We start from the raw sequence: 18,490 nt of genomic DNA on the forward strand, positions 1-18,490 counted from the left end.
AGATCAGTATTGATTGTATTGTATAGTGATCATTCAGGTATACTGCCCAACATCAAACAGTTCCGACGAAGAGGTAGAGGTAGTATACGAGTAAATTGAAAGCTTGTTGGGGCTTGTAGGAAATAAAGATAATGGGCAATTTCAATGCCTCTGTTGGTTCACATAGCAGCTTGAAATATGCTGGTAAATTCGGACTAGGGAACATGAATAAAAGAGGTCAGAGACTTTTAGAATTTTGTGAACAGCATGACATGGTCATAACAAACACATTCTTTGAAGTACCTGTCCGAAGAAGATACACGTGGAAAGCACATGGAGATAATGCACGATATCATATTGATTATATATTAGTCAGCGATATCAAAACTAGATAAAATCCAGCCACAGCCATCCAAGAGCTGATGTGGACAGCGACCACAATCTTGTAATAGCCAAGTGTGACATTAAGCTAAAGAAGAATATGAAATTGATCCAGCACAAATGGAACACACAAAGTTTAAAGAACACTGGCATAAAGAAGGCATACAAAATGGTAACTAATCAGTTAGCAGACGCTCTTCATGACAGTGCAGAATGGGAGGAAATAAGGAATGTTATAACTGAGGCTGCTGAAGAAATGCTGGGAAGAAGACATTTACAGCCTAGGAAGCCATGGATGACTGATGAAATCATAAACCTTGTTCGGAAAGGCATAAGGAGTGGATAGTAGGGAATAAAAACAGGTACAAAGAAATTAGAAATCAGGTCACAACAAAGTGTCGTGAAGCAAAGGAGAACTGGATAAAGGAGACAAGCGAGATTATGGAAAAGGACATGATCAGAGGACAGGTGGAAAAGGCATATTTCAATATCAGAACCCTACAACACAAACCAAAAACCAGAAGCTCCATAGTCGAAGATGAAATGGGAAACATCCTGTTCAACACTGAGGAAATCTGTGAACGCTGGAAAGAATACATTGATGACCTGTACCAAGGAAAAGATGTAAATAATACAACCAGCTACATTGAAAAAGAACACGAGATAGACGAATACAGAAAGGGTCCCTCAATCACATCTTGAGTTTAATGCAGCACTGCACAGTCTCCAGGAAAAGAAAGCACCCGGTCCAGATAACATTCCAGCAGAACTTCTGAAACATTTGGATGACAATGTGAAATGTGCCTTTTTCAGCTGGTGTCAGATTGCTATGAGAATGGCATAGTTCCTCCTGAATTTAGTAAAACCAGAACTGTTGCAATACCAAACAAGAGGAATGCCACGGACTGTTCAGATTATCGAACTGTCATTCTCCTGTCTCATGCTTCAAAAATACTGCTCAACATCATCAAGAATACAATTAAAGGGAATTTAGAACACTACAGTATATCGATAATGACTAGTTTGGATTTCGATCAGGGAGGGATACTAGGGAAGCAATTCTGACATTACGTTTAATTCTGGAGAGAAGACTTGAGAAGAATAAGAAAGTATATGTGACCTTCGTCGACTTAGAGAAAGCTTTTGATCGAGTAGACTGGGAACAACTTTTCCTTACCATGAAAAAAGCAGGAATTGATTGGAAGGATTTATACAGAATGCAGGACACCGATTTAGAAATCAATGGGACAAAGAAAATGCCAAAATAAGAAGAGGAGTTAGGCAAGGATGTCCACTCTCTCCTTATCTCTTCACTATGTTCATCGAAGAAGCCATCGCAGTCATGAAGGAGAAAACAACTGGGTTCAAAATTAATGGCAGACAAGTACACTCTATAAGATTTGCTGATGATATCGCAATACTAGCTGAAATTTTAAGCAAATGTAACCTCAAAATTAATACAAGGAAAACAAAAACCATGACAGTATGTAAATACAAGAAAACCCCTATAACACCAAAATTGGCCCTGATAAAATTGAACGAGTGAAGCACTTTTGCTACCTAGGAACCCAGATCACGAGTGATAATCAGAGCATATCAGAAGTCACAAAGAGGATAGCAATGGAAAAGAGAGCATTCCAAGATAAAAAGCATCTGCTAGCCAACAAACGTATAGATATTCAAACTCGGAAGGCCTTTGCAAAAACCTTTGTATTGAGCGTGCTTCTCTATGGTTGCAAAAGCTGGACATTAGGAATGCAAGAAAAGAAAAAACTAGAGGCAATTGAAATGTGGATCTGGAGAAGAATGCAGAGGATAAGTTGGACTGAAATGAAGAGTGATACTGAAGTCCTTAGAGAGAATCTGACAGAATCTGATAACTGAAATTAAAAAACAGAAAATAAAATTCATTGGTCACATTCTGCGGCATGAAGAGTTTCTTTGTAACATCATTGAAGGAAGAATTGCTGGAAAAAGAGGGAGAGGACGACCCAGTGTGTCTTATTTCAAGAACCTGCTTCTGAGGATGAAGTGCAAGATGTACGCTGAGTTGACTGGCTCAAGATAGACATCTGTGGCTGCAGCGACAAGGCTTAGCCTTTAGAATATAATGATGACAGGTGTGAGATTTTTAGGCTGCTGATGCCCTCATTATGGGTGAAACATGTTCCCTGTATCTAATATGTTAAGATCTATGTCATAAATTTAAATAAAAAACTCTTATGTATTGAATAAGTGGAATTTATAATCTAGTATTATTCTTTGTCTTTAAGTACATTAATTGAAACTATTAAGGGTTCTCCTATTCAATTCAAAGCCATTCATTAATATGAATATTGATCATACGTCGTTCACGTGAGGTACTAGTTTCGGCACTGAACACGTGCCATCATCAGCCAACGGGTCAAATCAGGCAAACACAAACAACTTAAAACAATTTAAAACACACTGTAACACCTGCATAGATGAATATTAAATAAAATAAGGTACATGATGATATTGTGATAATGATTCCGAGAATCATGAGCGTGAACAAATATTGTGTGAAAGAACAACGGACAGGTCTACAGAGAAATGTTGCTAGTGATATCTGGAGTCACAATATTTGTTTTGATGAACTGAAAATATAGGAAAGCAATGCCGGTCCAAATCACGATTTATTTTCCAGGAGATCAAAAAAAAAAATTTTTTTTTTTTAAATCATTTATGGGATCGGAATTTTATGAGTATGAGCTAGTAGCAGAGCAGATAAATATTCATGCCAAATATTCAAAAGAAAGACTGGCACTGTTGATACGTGGAAAGACACTAATGCTGATGAAATAAGGGCATATGTAGGAGTTCTAATTTATATGGGATTGATTGTTTTACCAGAAATGGGCTATTACTTCCTAGGAGACTTTTGCCTGTGCCCGTTAGTAAGGCAGGCAATGACACTGAAACGGTTTAAAAAGATTGGGCAATGTTTACATCTAAGTAGCCATGTAAACAGGTCAACACCACAAGATGAACATTACGATATTCTGCACAAAGCATGGTCAGCTCTGCAACTTACCGAAAAATTCTGAATTTTGTTTGCACCTGGCCGGGAACTCTCAGTAGATGAAGCTATGATAGGTTTCAAGGGAAGATTATCTTGAAACAGTACCTGCCAGCGAAACGCACCAAATGGGGTATCAAAGCATGAGGGTATTGCTGACAGTGGAAATGGCTACCTTCTGAAATGTGAGATTTACAAGTGGAAGAAAGAAGTATGGGACAAGAATTTATTATTAGGAGAGCAGGTGGTTTTACACCTGACATACTGGGGAAAGTGTCATCACGTTTACTTTGATAACGTTTTCAGTTCTGCAAAACTAAGTAGCCATGTAAACAGGTCAACACCACAAGATGAACATTACGATATTCTGCACAAAGCATGGTCAGCTCTGCAACTTACCGAAAAATTCTGTGACAACGAGGGTAGACAGAGAAGGTTGGCCTGATCAGTTTAGGAAACGTACACAGTTGAAACTCAAGCGGGGAGGATGTACGAAAATGTAAAATTAGGATGTAACAGACATTCTGGCAAGATAAACGTACTGTTCTTATGTTGTCAACAAATTCAGAATCTGTGAATGACGGCACAGTGAAACGAAAAACTGGTAAAGGCAATGAAGAAATAGAAATTGCATGTCCTCGCGCTGTCAAAAATTACACAAAACATATGGGTGGCGTGGACATCAGTGATCAGAAAAGAGAATACCACGGGGTTGGGCAATCGTCTAAAAATTGATGAAAATTTTCATTTTGTGATCAATGTGTGCATTGTGAACAGTTTAATTTGTTATAATATGAGTAACCGACCAGCTCTCACAGTTCATGGAAACAGCCTGCTGAACTTCCGGCGCAACTTGGTGCAACAGCTGATCAGGAACTTCACATCCCGCAAATGTACGGGCAGGAAATGAAGTTTACCCATCGGCTCTCCATCCCCTAAATTATTTCATTCTCTTGTGAAGATACCTGGTCGTGCCAAAGTGTGCGCTTTGTGTTTATAAATGAAAAATAGGGCAGCTTCTAGGAGAGGCAAATAAACAACATTCATATGTAAGCCGTGCAATCTACCACTGTGCAGGAGGGGGTGCTTTTTGGAATACCATCGGGAACAAAATGTCGTTATTCAAAATTAGGGTGAGTACACATTTATATGCACTAATCGTTCAGGAATGAAATACAAAAGAAATTACATTAGGTTTGTTCCAACATGATTCCGAATCGATTCTGAACTGTCTGCTCATGTGCAGTAACTCGACGGGCGTTCCAACAATCGAGAATCGGTTCTGAACTCTCAGCTTGCTGTTCCAACATAATTCAGAACTGATTCGGAACAGTTCCGAACCGATGAAAGCGGTTCTTGGTCCAGAGAGAGAGCTACACGTTCTGGACATGCGCACTAAAATCTGTTTAGCTCCATGTGAAGAGTTGTCAGGAAACTAAAGTATGTGCCACAAGTTAACCTTACATTTCTGAAAAAGTAAGGAAAGTGAGTGATTTGGATGGTGACAGTGTCTTTTTTTTTTAGTACAGTTCAAGAGATGAGGATGAGTTAGAGATGAAGATTCTGAGAATAAAGAATGAAAATTACTTTTATAAATAATAATCCAAGCTCTATAATTAGATTAGGCCTATAATACTGAATGTTTTTACTTAATACTAAACCTTTTTCATGAGATTTCAATCCTGATGGAAGTATTACGATTTGTTGAGTTTATTTCTGATGTCTAGATTTCGAACATACACAATAAAGCAAAGGAAACTTGACTTGCGCATCTATGTCCCGTAGCTGAAGTCACGTCTTTTATTTACGATTAAAGTCCAGTGCGCCTTACAGCATTAAAAAGTTGTTAGGGATAGAAATCTTTCAGTTGTAGGTCAAGGAATTCAATATATGCTTGCTCCTTAAATGTGCTGTTGTACTTCGGCTCAGTTGTTCTTCAGTTGGATAACAACATCTTAAAGGAGCCAACATATACTAATCTCCTTATCCAGCAACTCAAGGATTCCTATCTTTAACATCTTTTTAATGTGCACTGGACTTTTTATGAAACTCTGTCATAAAGTTATTTTTTAATAGAGTGCTGCACGTCTCTATAATTCTTTTCTCAATATCTCACATGGTATGTACATTTACGAGACCTTGTGTGTCTTTACATTGTTTGATTTCTTTGGTATTCATATATTTTAATTTTGCTTTAGGCTGAGGATGACCTAATATTAGGTCGAAACTAGTCCCTAAGCATTTATGTAATTTAAACTCTGTATATTTTGTATTGAAAAGGTGGACCTTAATAATACATTAGTTTAACTCTATTGTAAAATATTTACAAGTTTAAAACTTGTTGGTCATAACTCTATTGTAAAACATTTACAAGTTTAAATCTTGTTGGTCAAGTTGTAAAACAAAGGTGAAAAATATTAACAAATATTTGAATGAGTCTTGATCACTTTTTTAAGGTTTGAGTCTTAAGTGTAGTGTTGTTAACCGCGGAAATAGTTTTGAATGTTGTCTTCTAAAAACTGACTTAAAATGTTGTTCCTCTGTAGAACGTTGACAATAATATAAAATATGTAAACTTAGTAGTGACTTGTGGCATCAGTTTTCATAAGGTGAAACACTAAGCCGTGATGTAATTAAGCCAGTGGATCTTGATAGACATGAATATTAAAGTCGTTATAAAATCAGAAAGTTGTCGTTCCAGAGAGGGACCTTGAGTGGCCTCTTGTGAATACGGAGTCTAGAGAGGAGAATACGGATTCTGGAGAGGAGCTCCTCTCTAGACTCCGTATTCACAACAGGCCGCTCAAGGTCCCACTTTGGATCGAGAAATTTCGGGTTTTATAACGACTTTAATATCCATGTCTGTATCAAGATCCGCTGGCTTAAATCACGTCACAGCTTAGTGTTTCGCCTTATAAAAACCGATGCTACAAGTCACTACTAAATTTACATATTTTATCATATTGTCAACATTCTACAGAGGAACAACATTTTACATCAGTTTTTAGAAGACAGCATTCAAAACTATTTCCGTGGTTAACAACGCCACACTTAAGACTCAAAAGACTCAAAAAAATGTGATCAAGACTCATTCAAATATTTGTTAGTATTTTTCACCTTTGTTTTACAACTTGACCAACAAGTTTTTAACTTGTAAATATTTTAGGAATGATTTTCTCATTAAGCACCATCTTATTTTGTATTTCATCTAACCATTGTTATTTCATTATTAAGGGTCCATAGTATACGGAAGGTGTGGAAACACACAGAAATCCTAACAATTTCAACAGGGATACTGGCTATCAGTTAAGTAATACCTGGTTGCCAGCCATTCAGGATTTACGTAGGTAGTTTCCTTCCCTGTCCCTTCACTATTGTTATTTCGTCCCAGTGTTTTTCCAAATTCATATGTTACGTACACATGTTATGTGACCCTCTTAGACTGATTCTGATGGTCTGGTCAGCTTCCGCTTTGAACGCTAGCGCTGTGCCGTGTCCGGGGAGCCATCTGGTGACTAATGAACGTACCATTTCCACTTCTGTAATAACGTCTAAATTTCAAAAGCTCATTGTTTAGGAAGCCTTTCTCATGGATAGTCAAGATTTTCTTCTGATGATGCAGAGCGAAACGTAAAGAATTTTACCTTTTTTTCTTGACACGGCATAAGCCCAAAAGCCTATACAGTATCATGTCAACATACTTTATATTGACATCCATGGCTGGAAGTGACATTATTGCCCTGCCATTCCTGTTAACACACTTGGCTGAATATTTATCTTTCATGACCATATTGTACTTCTTGTAGATTTTCAGCCTACTAGGTTGTAACAAATAGATATAGTACATACCAAAGAGATGTTAAGTACTACTCAGAAATGACCAGTTTGACACCATGAGAAACCAAACCCACAACCATTACTCTCGTAATTGAGCTACAATGACCTAGGCCAGTCTTGTACTGTGTGCATATGACCTAATAAGTCAGAAGTGTATTTCAGGGCTTCCAGTATTGTTCAGCTGTTACTTAATAAACTAGAAATGGACTCTATATGTGAAGTAAATTATTTGTGATAAAAGCTGGATATCAGTTCATTGGTATAGTCTCAATTAACTCAAGTACGATTCATGTTAAGTGTGCATTTAACATTTTTTTAAATGTAAGCTATATCTAATACTGTTAGGAATTACTGTAGATCAAATATAATTCATACAGTATGAAAGAGATGGGGAGGAAGATACAAATTATCAGCATTCTTTCAATCTGGACCAGAAATACTGGCACTGTTCTACCGTCTTTGTGTGCTACCAGTGCTCCCTCACAATGGAAACTCCTATCTTAGCATTATGTTTCTAGTTGATTTATTTTCTAAAGTTACATTAATCAATATCCGTTTAAAATATTCAGGTATAAAATGTTTTTTCTTCTTTGTATTACACTAAGTATGTTTTGCCTATTTTACCCTCATTTTTGTTTTTTAGTTTCCTCTGTTTGTTGTGTAATTGACTTAAATTTCCATATAAATAATAAAAGTGAATATTAACCCATTGGCGCAGAGTCACAGAACCGTTCTGTGCTCTGCTACTATGGGTGTGAGGCAATACGATGAAATTTAACCAATTCCACAATAGATGGAGATAGTTGTCACTCTGTATATGTGTGAGTGACATCTCTTTTTATATTCTTTGGGTACATATATCGACAATCGAAGATAGATTGGTGTTGTTTGATATTTTCAAGTAGTTAGTCTTCGACTTTGACACAAGTAAATACAAAGTATGTTGCAAGTGTTTATTTATATATCCACCTATTCAATACAAAGAGATCTTTTTAGAAATTAAATATTATTATAAAATGTTAAGGGACATGTTTCGCCCATATTAAGGGCATCATCAGCCTCAAATTCAAACCTGTATGGTGAAAAATCAGGATCCTGATTGCTCTTACAAGCCATAAGAAGAGGATATCATTATAGGTGTCAGTCTAAACATACAAAATATTAGAATGTCCTTGGCTAAAATTGCAGTATCAAGCTGCATTTCATAAGTTCACATGAATATACTTTCCGGAGCTGAACAGCCATTTAAGAGATCTGTTGTCTTATCACAACATACGATATTGACATCTGTAACAGTGTATCAGCTTTGCTTTTTCTTATCATCTTCAAGGAGGCACATTTCTGTTTCATTATAAAGACTGAGCTGTTTACTGCCCTACCCCAACAAGTTTTTCAACGCCCCGGAAAGTATATTCATGTGAACTTATGACATGCAGCTTGATACTGCAATTTTAGCCAAGGACATTCTAATATTTTGTATGTTTAGACTGACACCTATAATGATATCCTCTTCTTATGGCTTGTAAGAGCAATCAGGAGCCTGATTTTTCACCATACAGGTTTGAATTTGAGGCTGATGATGCCCTTAATATGGGCGAAACATGTCCCTTAACATTTTATAATAATATTTAATTTCTAAAAAGATCTCTTTGTATTGAATAGGTGGATTTATAAATAAACACTTGCAACATACTTTGTATTTACGTACATTTCAATACGGACCTAACGTGAGAATTATAACGTGTTTGACACAAGTAACCGAACATGGCATCTCTTCGGCGGCTGAAAGAAAAAAGAAATCCAGTCTTTGCTTGAAAGTGATGATAATTGTAATTATTTCGATGAAAGTAACCGTGAAGCGAGTAGTATCAGTTCTAGTTCTGATGATAACGAATTCAATAGTGGTGTATATGAAGAGGACAAGGAGCAAGGAGATGATAAATGTGACGTATGTGCCAATGGACTGGATATGGATGCACAACGACAAAATTAAACATATTCCATGTTCTGCAGTTCGTGGAATGAATGCTAGTGTGTCACAGTTTTTTATCATATTCATTTTCTTTTTTTATGTTTTGAAAGTTTGGAAGTTACCTAATTATAACTTTTTTCACAGAAATTTCCTTTAAAATAATTCCCTGTTCCAGGCCTTATTTATTGTGCCAACATTATTTGCCTCAATGGGTTAAAAATTACAGTTGAATAGCAACATCCATCTGTTTCAACTGATAAAATATTTATTTTGTCTCCATTTGCATTTCCAGTTTTGTTGCATGTTACCAGTATATATAATATTCTTGATATTTTTTTACCAGTTTATATATATATATATATATATTGTCTATTCTGATTCATTTTACTTGGTAGACAGCTGTTTTGCCTTATGCATATTGTCAATTACAGAACAGCTTGAGAATATAAATGAAATTAATTATACATTGAACAGCTGTAATCCTATGCCTAGTTTCTGTCATATTATTTAGGATTGCTGGCACATTCCTTTTCATAGGGATATGTAGTATTTATCATTGACTGATTTTCATAACAAGCATACTGTAGTACATTTTTACAAAACTTAAATGATGAAGGTTTTTGTTTGTCACCTATCCTTGGTATAAAGAGACTTCCCTTTGTGTCCGCTAAAGTATGCCACTCATTCTTGTGTGTTTTTATACTATCAGGTTATCCTGTCTCAGTTTCCGGAATGATAACAGTACCAGTATCTGCATCCATGTTCCAAACGGTTATTGCAAACCTTCCACAAATCCATACTCAAGGAGATGGTACCATTCAGGTAAGTCACAGTATTGACCCATTGAAAACAACTGCTCAATCTTTCTAACATGCTATGATAAATATAGTTTATTGTCTTCATTTAATTACATTATATACTTTTCAAAACTGTTACATATATAAAATGTATATGTGGGGCTTGTTTCTCAAAGCGGCAAGTTTGACAAGTGACAAGCATTATTAGTGACAAGTGCCGACAAATTTTGATGTTTTTTCCTCAAACGTAGTGACAAGAACTGACTAGTAAATTTTTGACCAGTGACAAGTGGTCTGTTTCTCAAAACTGAAAACTTGTCACTAGTCAATAACTACAATTTCTGACCCAGGCTGAGACACTTGTCATATTATTCCCTACATAAGCGTGAGTTGTATGTACATGTACAAAATATACAGTAGATTAATAAAATTTCTGCATTCGGGAATTTGTTTGTTATTGACTTTACTGACTTTTCTTATTGTAGTGCACTTATGCGGGATATGTTGTCATCGGATTCTGCAGATGATATTGGGCCTGTCCGAAAAAGAGTAAGGACTTATCGTGAAAGGACCACATACAGGTTTGAAAGTTCTTTCCAGTTTAATGAATGGTTCAGATCATAGAGTGGAAAGTTAGAAGAAATGCTGAACATGATTGGACCTCAGTTACAGCGAGCAACTCTGAGCAGTTATTCATTGAGACGTTGCCCTTCACTAGCTCGGATCTGGTGAGCGGTATTATACTGTCGTTGACATGCACGGTGTAAGTAAGGTTCCTGTATGCCGTGTTGTTAGGTCGTGGAGGCTGTCAAAGTTGTGAGTGATTTCCACAGATTCACATGGCATGTCATTGGTTATGGGATGTGTTGTTGGCATCTTATTTCCAATTGAAGCACCTCATGAAAATGAAGAACATTATGTAGACAGATATGGTAACCACTCTGTCAATGCAGTGTTGATGTGTGGTCCCTATAACATGTTCTGTTATGTAAATCCTAACTGGCCAGGAAGCATTCATGACTCAAAGGTGATGCTAAATAGTACACTATGCAGAAGAATGGAAGAAGGTTGGAGGCCAATAAAAGATGGATATTTATCGGGAGATAGTGCATATATTCCACTGAGACCGTGACAGATTCCACCAGTTTGCACAGATCCAAAGGATCCAGCTGTCTTACGTTTCCTTAAAGCACACACACGAAAAATGAGGCGAGAAGAGTCATTGAGTGCTCATTTGGACTCTTAAAGGAAGTTCCCATGCCTAAATAAAGTAAGGTTACAGCCGCTATACACCAGCAAATTAATCAAGGCATGTGTTACTTTGTGCAACTTTAGTAGAACTGCTGAAGACACATGTGTTAACCTTACTGAAGAGGAAGAAGAACTACAGTAAATGCAGAAGGCATAGGTAACGTACCCCGGGCACAACTGTTACAAAACATGAGTGGGCACAAACGTTTGCAGTCATTAAATTTGTTTATTCTAATAATAATACATAAATAATAATACAGAAGTACTAGTTAGGGTTAAAGAACAACCCTTCATCTGTATAAAACATAACTTCCGCTTTACAAACATAAAAAGAAAAGAGCAGAACTCCTACAGTCACTCGCTTTCTGCAGAGAATGCAGCTTTGTTTACTTGCCAACTTGTCAATGAAATAGTGGAGAGTGACAATTTTGTCAAAGATGTTTGAGAAACAGAAATTAATCTACTTGTCACCCACCAGTCACTAGTAATGCTAGCCACTGGTCAGACTTGTTGCTTTGAGAAATAGGCCCCTCTAAACAACTTCAAACCGGTTGACCAACTCTCTTAGTATGTCATACCTGCCAAGTATTCCAGTTTTTCCATAAAATGTACAGATTTTGAGTGTGTTTTACGGTTTTGCGGATGAACAACGTTATTGTGCGGATTTTGAATATCTGCGCTTGTTTTTGCCTTTTGCGATCAAATCAGATTTGTTTGACTTTTGATAGTAGCTGGTAATACAAGATGCAGTGTTTGAAATTTGACCGATAAATGTATCGATTATCACCGTGCTTTTGTCACCTGTTTAACTCAACTGCTACTTCATGCACTGAGATGTTCCCAAACAAGTAGCTGGCTGTGATTTTGAAGAAAAGAAACCAGTGAAAAGTAGCAGGCTGTGAATATATATACAGCAACTTCAGTAACTGTGTCGTGCTTCATAGCAGCTGAAAGGCTTTGTTTCTGTGTGGGTGTAAGTAACAGTGCCGGTAGTTCTGAAACTCGTGGAATGGTGTGACGAATTTGTAAGCAATTTAGTATTTTTAGTGGTGTTCGTGATGAGTTTAACTAAGAAATTCTATTATAAATCTTTTAGGGAGGCATATTCTGCTGAATGTCCTTGTTTTATACGATCATGGAAAGGCAAAACATTCACATTCTGTTCCATGTGCTCATGCGATATAAACGTTTCTCATGGAGGAGGAGCAGAATTAGTAAATCACATTAAATCTGTTAAAGATGTCTCCAGTACAAAATTTAAGGATGGCAGTCAGAAAATTATCTTGTTTTTTGCCTCTTCTGAAGCAGACCTTGATATAAGAGCGGAATGCTTGTTCACTTAATTTTTAATTGAACATAATGTCCCGTTAGCTGCTGTCGATCATGCTGGTGCTCCATTTAGGGAAATGTTTCCAGGTTCAGAAATTACAAAAAAAAATATGACTGGTCTATGAAAACCACACATTTAGAAATGGCTACAGATTTAAGAAGTGAACTCGTTGGTAACATGCAATGTGAACCATTTTCTTTAGCTACGGATGGGAGCAATAATAGTAATGGTAAGATTTACCCTATTGTCGTCACCTGTTTTGTGGCAAAGCAGGAAAAGATAGTTAGCTCAGTGTTGTCTCTCCCAGCTTTGGTGGGAGATTCAACGGGACGTAATATGGGTAATTCGGTAATTTCACAGTTAGTGTGTTACAAAATACCTATTCAGAATTGTGTAGCATTCTGTTCCAACAATGCTCTAGTCATGATTGGAAAGAAGAATGGGGTTGCTGTTTTAAGGGAAGCACAGTCATCTGTCTTCGTACTGGGTTGCTCATGTCATTTGATTAACTTGGCTGCTGTGAAAGGTGCAAGCCGTTTGCCTTTAACTATTAGTCGACATTTTCTGTTATTTAGAAAAGAGTTGTAAGAGGAAGGAACGCCTTAAGAAATTCCAAGAACTTCACAACAAGGAAACGAAGAAGATACTGAAACATGTTTGCACAAGATGGCTGGGACTGTTAGAGCAATGAGATCCACTACTTGGTTTCTTTAAACATGAGGTGCTTGTTAATGCTCAGTGTGCATTAACTACTAGCTTAACATCATTTACGATGCCAAAAGCCGAGCCTGGTACTTGCAAAGACCATGAAAAGAGGAAAGCTACTGAGTCGTCAGAAGTGGTCACTCCCAAAAAGTTTGCATGTGTCGCAAAATCTGACACGCCTGTGTTAAAGAATAAGATCATTATTGAAAATCGTGAAGTTTTTTTTTTTTGGTTTTGTCGTCAGGCTTAAATAAGGCATACTGTGCCTTCCTGTATGCTGTCATTCCTTTATTTGTGAATCTCAATTCTATACTTCAGACTGCTTCCCCTCACATTCATAAACTACTAGAACTAATGATGAACCTGTTAAAGCAGCTGCTTTCCAGATTTGTTAAACCAAAAGTGATCAAAAGTTCACTTTTATTAAAAGTTCCATACCATTCTATTGAGAATCAGAGAGACAATGATGAGCTAGTCATTGGCATTGAGACAATGAACTTGGTGAAGAAACGTAAGGATAAAGATAAATCAATCTCTTTATCTGCCAGGGGTTACTTCTGCACAGAATGTGATTATATTATTAACAAGTTCCCTCTCAGTGATGAAATACTGGAACATGCAAAGGTTGCAGATGTTTCAAGAATTGAAGATGCCCAGGAAGCATTTGGGACAGAATCTGAATCTGAGAGTAATCGAAATAGGCACAGGAAAGGAAATGTTCATTCAGGTACCGTCCCCTTTTAAAATATTAGGCCTACTTGTAAAAAACATAATTATCAGTTTTAATTCTTCAGTTACTTCTGTTTCGGACTATGAGCCTCTACTTAATTACATAATAGCCTATTCCAACTAATGTCAATTTATCTTCCAATCCCATTCAGTCAAAAATTGTTTATAGTTTGTATGTCCGAGAGGAAGCACGATTTGCTATCTAAATATCTTCATTTGACTGATCCCAAAAATGAAATAAATTGGGAGATTCAGGGTGAATTCCTGCGTTCTCTGCATTACCAAGAAAATAAGAACCCCTTCATGTCCAGCAATTTAGACTGACTTCAAGAACAAGCAATTTAACATTATGCACCATATTGGATGCTTCCTGATATATGATTCTGAACGATGGGGCGGGGGGTCTTGCGTGTAATTAGGTGATCTCATTGTATCATTTTAGAATAAATATAGTGTATTTTCCATTGTTACAAAATTTGAAAGTGATGTCTTAAGTGGTTTTTACAGAATAAATTATTTAGTGAAGGTACTCCACAACTATACCTGACAAGCAAATTATTACTCTAGGTTTCGCCTGACAGTGAGTCAAAGATATTCCGTGGGAAAGGGTTAAAGTGCAGAAAAACACTGTTTGTATGCTGTGTGAATTGTTCCCAATGTTAAGTAAAAACAGATGAGCACTCATCAAGATGTAACTTTGTGTTTTTAATTTCAGGGCTGATCATAACGTATTTGACTTGTATTAGTATTGTTTGTAATCTCCCCCCTTGCCGTCCTTTTTCACTATGTCTCAAGACTTTGTGACGCATGCTTGTGTTGTTAAAATTTTCCTGCTTTAGGACCTCCTGGATTTCTTTTCTTGAAAGTTAGCAGGTATGGTATGTGCTGAGTGGCTGTGTATAGAGGGCTAGTTTTCAATTGCTAACCCTGTATTACAAAGAATTAAACGTGAGAGCAGTGTTTTGTTAGTACACCTCCAAGAATTTTCACTGTCATCTGTTAATTTTCTTATGAATTGAGTTGTTTATAATTTTTTCTATGCAGCATCAAAATAATTTACACTTTTGTATGAAAAATGACATCTGGGAAGAATGATGCAGGGAAGCTGAGCTTTAACCTTGAGAGTTGTGTAATGTAACTACTTACGGTGTGCACTGTATGATGTAGAAAGAGGGGGGGTGTGTGTGTTTTTTTTAATTACTCACCAATAAACTGAAGTAAAATGAAGTAAAAATGATTGAACAATAATGAACTAAGTCTTGCAATTAACATAAATTACACAATAACAATTTTGTTGCATAAATCCTTTAGTAACACTCAAGTTTAAATGAGAAGAGAAAATTGTGTGCTAATACAATAATTAAAAAATGACAGTATATTCATTTTAGCTACCAAACAAGTGGCTGTGCAGTTTGGGTCACATAGCTATCAGCTTGCGTTCAGGAGATTGTGGTTTCAAACCCCAGCAGTCCTGAAGATGGTTTTCCGTGATTTCCCGTTTTCACACCAGGCAAATGCTGGGGCTGTACCTTAATTAAGGCCACGGCCACTTCCTTCCCACTCCTAGCCCTTTCTCATCCAATTATCTCCATACCTATCTGTGTCAGTACGAAGTAAAGTAACACTGTTGAAACACTCATTAAGGTCCTTTGTTTTACCACGAACGCATTTCCTCACATTTACAGCAGAAAGATCTTGGAAGTTGGTTTAATTTTCACTGGTTGAACTGTGGTGATTATTGTTTGTCTCATCTATCATTTTTCCCATATTGTATTTAAGCCAGCTGTTTCACTTTCAAGACACAATCCATGTTAAGGTTGTTCTTGTGTAGAAGCAGTGTGAAAGAACCCATACAGCTTTCCTCATAGCTTAAACATTACCTGTATTTTGCCTAACTGCTAGGCCATAACAGTTCTGAATATGGTCTATCATAGCATCAGTGAACCTACCTTGTCATCTAGTATTTTTCCGTCATTTAGTTTCTTACCTGTTACAGTTATCTTCAGTGCCTATGTGTAGCCCCCATTCTCTTCTGCACATGTCCCACACACTCCAGTTAGCTGATCTCAACAGCGTTCCAATATGGTCTGCTCTAAAACCTCTCTGAAAGCCTCTGAATCACTGCTCCCCAACTGTTTTAACTAATGAACATTGTACCACTGAAAAGAATGAACAAATATTTTTCTTACCCCAGTGACCTCCATTCTACTATTACTGCCATAGTAATTAGCAATGCAATAATCATGGTGTTCATTTCTTAGCCTATGTGAACATCTACAATATTGTGATGTGACATCTACATCAATTACCTTTGCTGTATCCATATTTGTACAGTAGCTGTGAAAACACCATATTAGAGGTATGACATGTCTGTGCCATGTATAATCAAGAGCTATTGTGAGGTCATGTCTGTTGTGATTCTTTTTGACAGCTATTTCTGCTGCTTCCTCGATTATATTCCTAGTTACATCCTTAGTAGAAGAGTCTAATGCATAACTACATGCCTCGAATTTTGAAGGTGGACGGGGAAGATCCATTACACCACACACTATCTTGCCTGCTGCTTTGCCCTTTCCCATGTCTCACAATCCATTTATACCTCAAAGATCAACAATATCATATTCACTAAATTAGAACTAAAGGACTTAAAACTATATTTACAGTCACTGCAATTATTGAGTAAAATGTAAATAAACAGTTTTATGGTTCTTCTTAAATTTGTCTTCAAAGACAACAATTTTTCCTTTAATAACACTATTTAAAAGCATGATGGTCTTCCCATGGGCTCTCCTGCTTCTGGCATTTTAGCCATTATTTGTATTGATAATTTGGAGGACACAAAGATCATTAAGGAATTTTAGAGGATTGTTTTCTGGACTAGATATGTGGACCACATCTTCACTATAATCGCCCATTGCTTTATCAAAGAAGAGGTCGTGCCTCACCATTTGTACTCATTGGATCTGTATAATAATGCTTTCACTACCAGCTGCCTGGGTAGTTTGCCACTGCTGGATCCCAGCCATTCTTTAAAAGCCATCTACTTGACAGCTGAGTTCTACATTAGTGCATATTAAAGAAATCCTTATTGAAAATACAGGTATATTTACAAAAGACATACTTTTGTTTACCTCATTGTTTTTATTTACACCCATGTGTACATTAAGTATTAAGCCAATGGACGATAGAAAGGAGACTGGGAGTCATTGTACCCGTACCTCTCTTCTGGATTACTATTCATCCTTCCAGTGTTTTCACTGCACACCTCACATTCACTTTCATTGTTTGAAGCTACTACTAAGACGTTTTCATTCTTCCTCTGAAGGAGAGACGGTGATGCTGTCTCTCAGGCCAGGAGATTTGTTACGGTGAAGGTAAGGCGGTTGGCAGCTGTGGCCTATACTAGGAACTGTCCCGGCATTTGCCTTAGTGCAGGAGAATGAAAAGCCAGTCTCAAGATAGCCGACAGTTGGGGCAGCCGTGAGGTCCAGCCCTGCCCCGTCTCCAGAATGCAGAGGCGTAGAGTCGTGGCCAACCTTCCTCTGCTTGGTTGGCCGGTCAGAGTGCGGAGCTGTTGAACCACGGACCAGCCGTCGCCACTTATGGGCCGAGACCCACCGTGCATCTACCAAAGCTATCATCATCACCTGAATTGTTCATCATCATCATCATCATCATCATCATCATCATCATAGAACCCCTCCAGCATGCCGGGTAGGATGGTGTTGAACGAGCCTTCAGCATCGTTGTCTGCCCAGAAATGCCCCTCTCTCACCACTGACTCCCAGTTCCTCCCTCTGCTCTCCACATCATCTCCCAATTGGTCGGGCTTAGTGGCTCAGAGGGTTGAGGCGCCTTCCTTCTGACCCCAACTAGGCAGGTTCGATCCTGGCTCAGTCCGGTGGTATTTGAAGGGGCTCAAATACATCAGCCTCGTGTCAGTAGATTTACTGGCACGTAGATGAACTCCTGCAGGACTAAGTTCCAGCACTTTGGCTTCTCCGAAAACTGTAAAAAGTCGTTACTGGTACATAAAGCCAATTATATATATATATATCATCTCCCAATTGGTGTAGCCATCTCTTTCTTGATCTTCCCACTGGTGTTTTTCCTTCAACCTTCTTTTTAGGCATGCATGTGTTGTTCCTGTACCAGATATTCACTTTACATGTGCATACCATGTTAGTCTCGAAGTCCTTAGCTTTTCTTGTGTAGAGTCCAGTTCCATTCTGATGTCATCATCAGTGCAACGAATTCTCTCGGCTGTTATTCCTGGCTCTCTAGACCAGGGTCTCCATCTCACCATTAGATGGCTCCTCAATTAAAGGTAATCACGTAGGCTGAGTGGACCTGGAACCAGCCCTTATAACCAGGTAAAATGTTAGACCGCAAAACTGGCATCACACATTAATTACCGGTACGCGAGTTCAAATTCTCGATACTTTATATTCAATTTTACGTGGGGAAAC

The 18,490-nt window shown here is 37.6% G+C and overlaps 1 protein-coding gene across 10 annotated transcripts in view; it reads left to right on the forward strand.

Annotated features, from left to right (window-relative positions):
- The window catches only part of ewg (DNA-binding protein Ewg), a 281,799-nt gene that overhangs the window by 252,922 nt on the left and 10,387 nt on the right, over nt 1–18,490 (forward strand). For 9 of the 10 annotated variants that reach the window (XM_067145587.2, XM_067145586.2, XM_067145589.2 and 6 more), the window contains one exon: nt 9,919–10,031. In XM_067145587.2, coding sequence (XP_067001688.1) covers nt 9,919–10,031 — 113 coding nt within the window. Of the gene's footprint in view, nt 1–9,918; nt 10,032–18,490 lie in introns of those variants that run through there. The other variant, XM_067145591.2, reaches the window with a different exon arrangement.

Source organism: Anabrus simplex, chromosome 4 (genome assembly GCF_040414725.1).
Source record: "Anabrus simplex isolate iqAnaSimp1 chromosome 4, ASM4041472v1, whole genome shotgun sequence".
Taxonomy (NCBI): domain Eukaryota; kingdom Metazoa; phylum Arthropoda; class Insecta; order Orthoptera; family Tettigoniidae; genus Anabrus; species Anabrus simplex.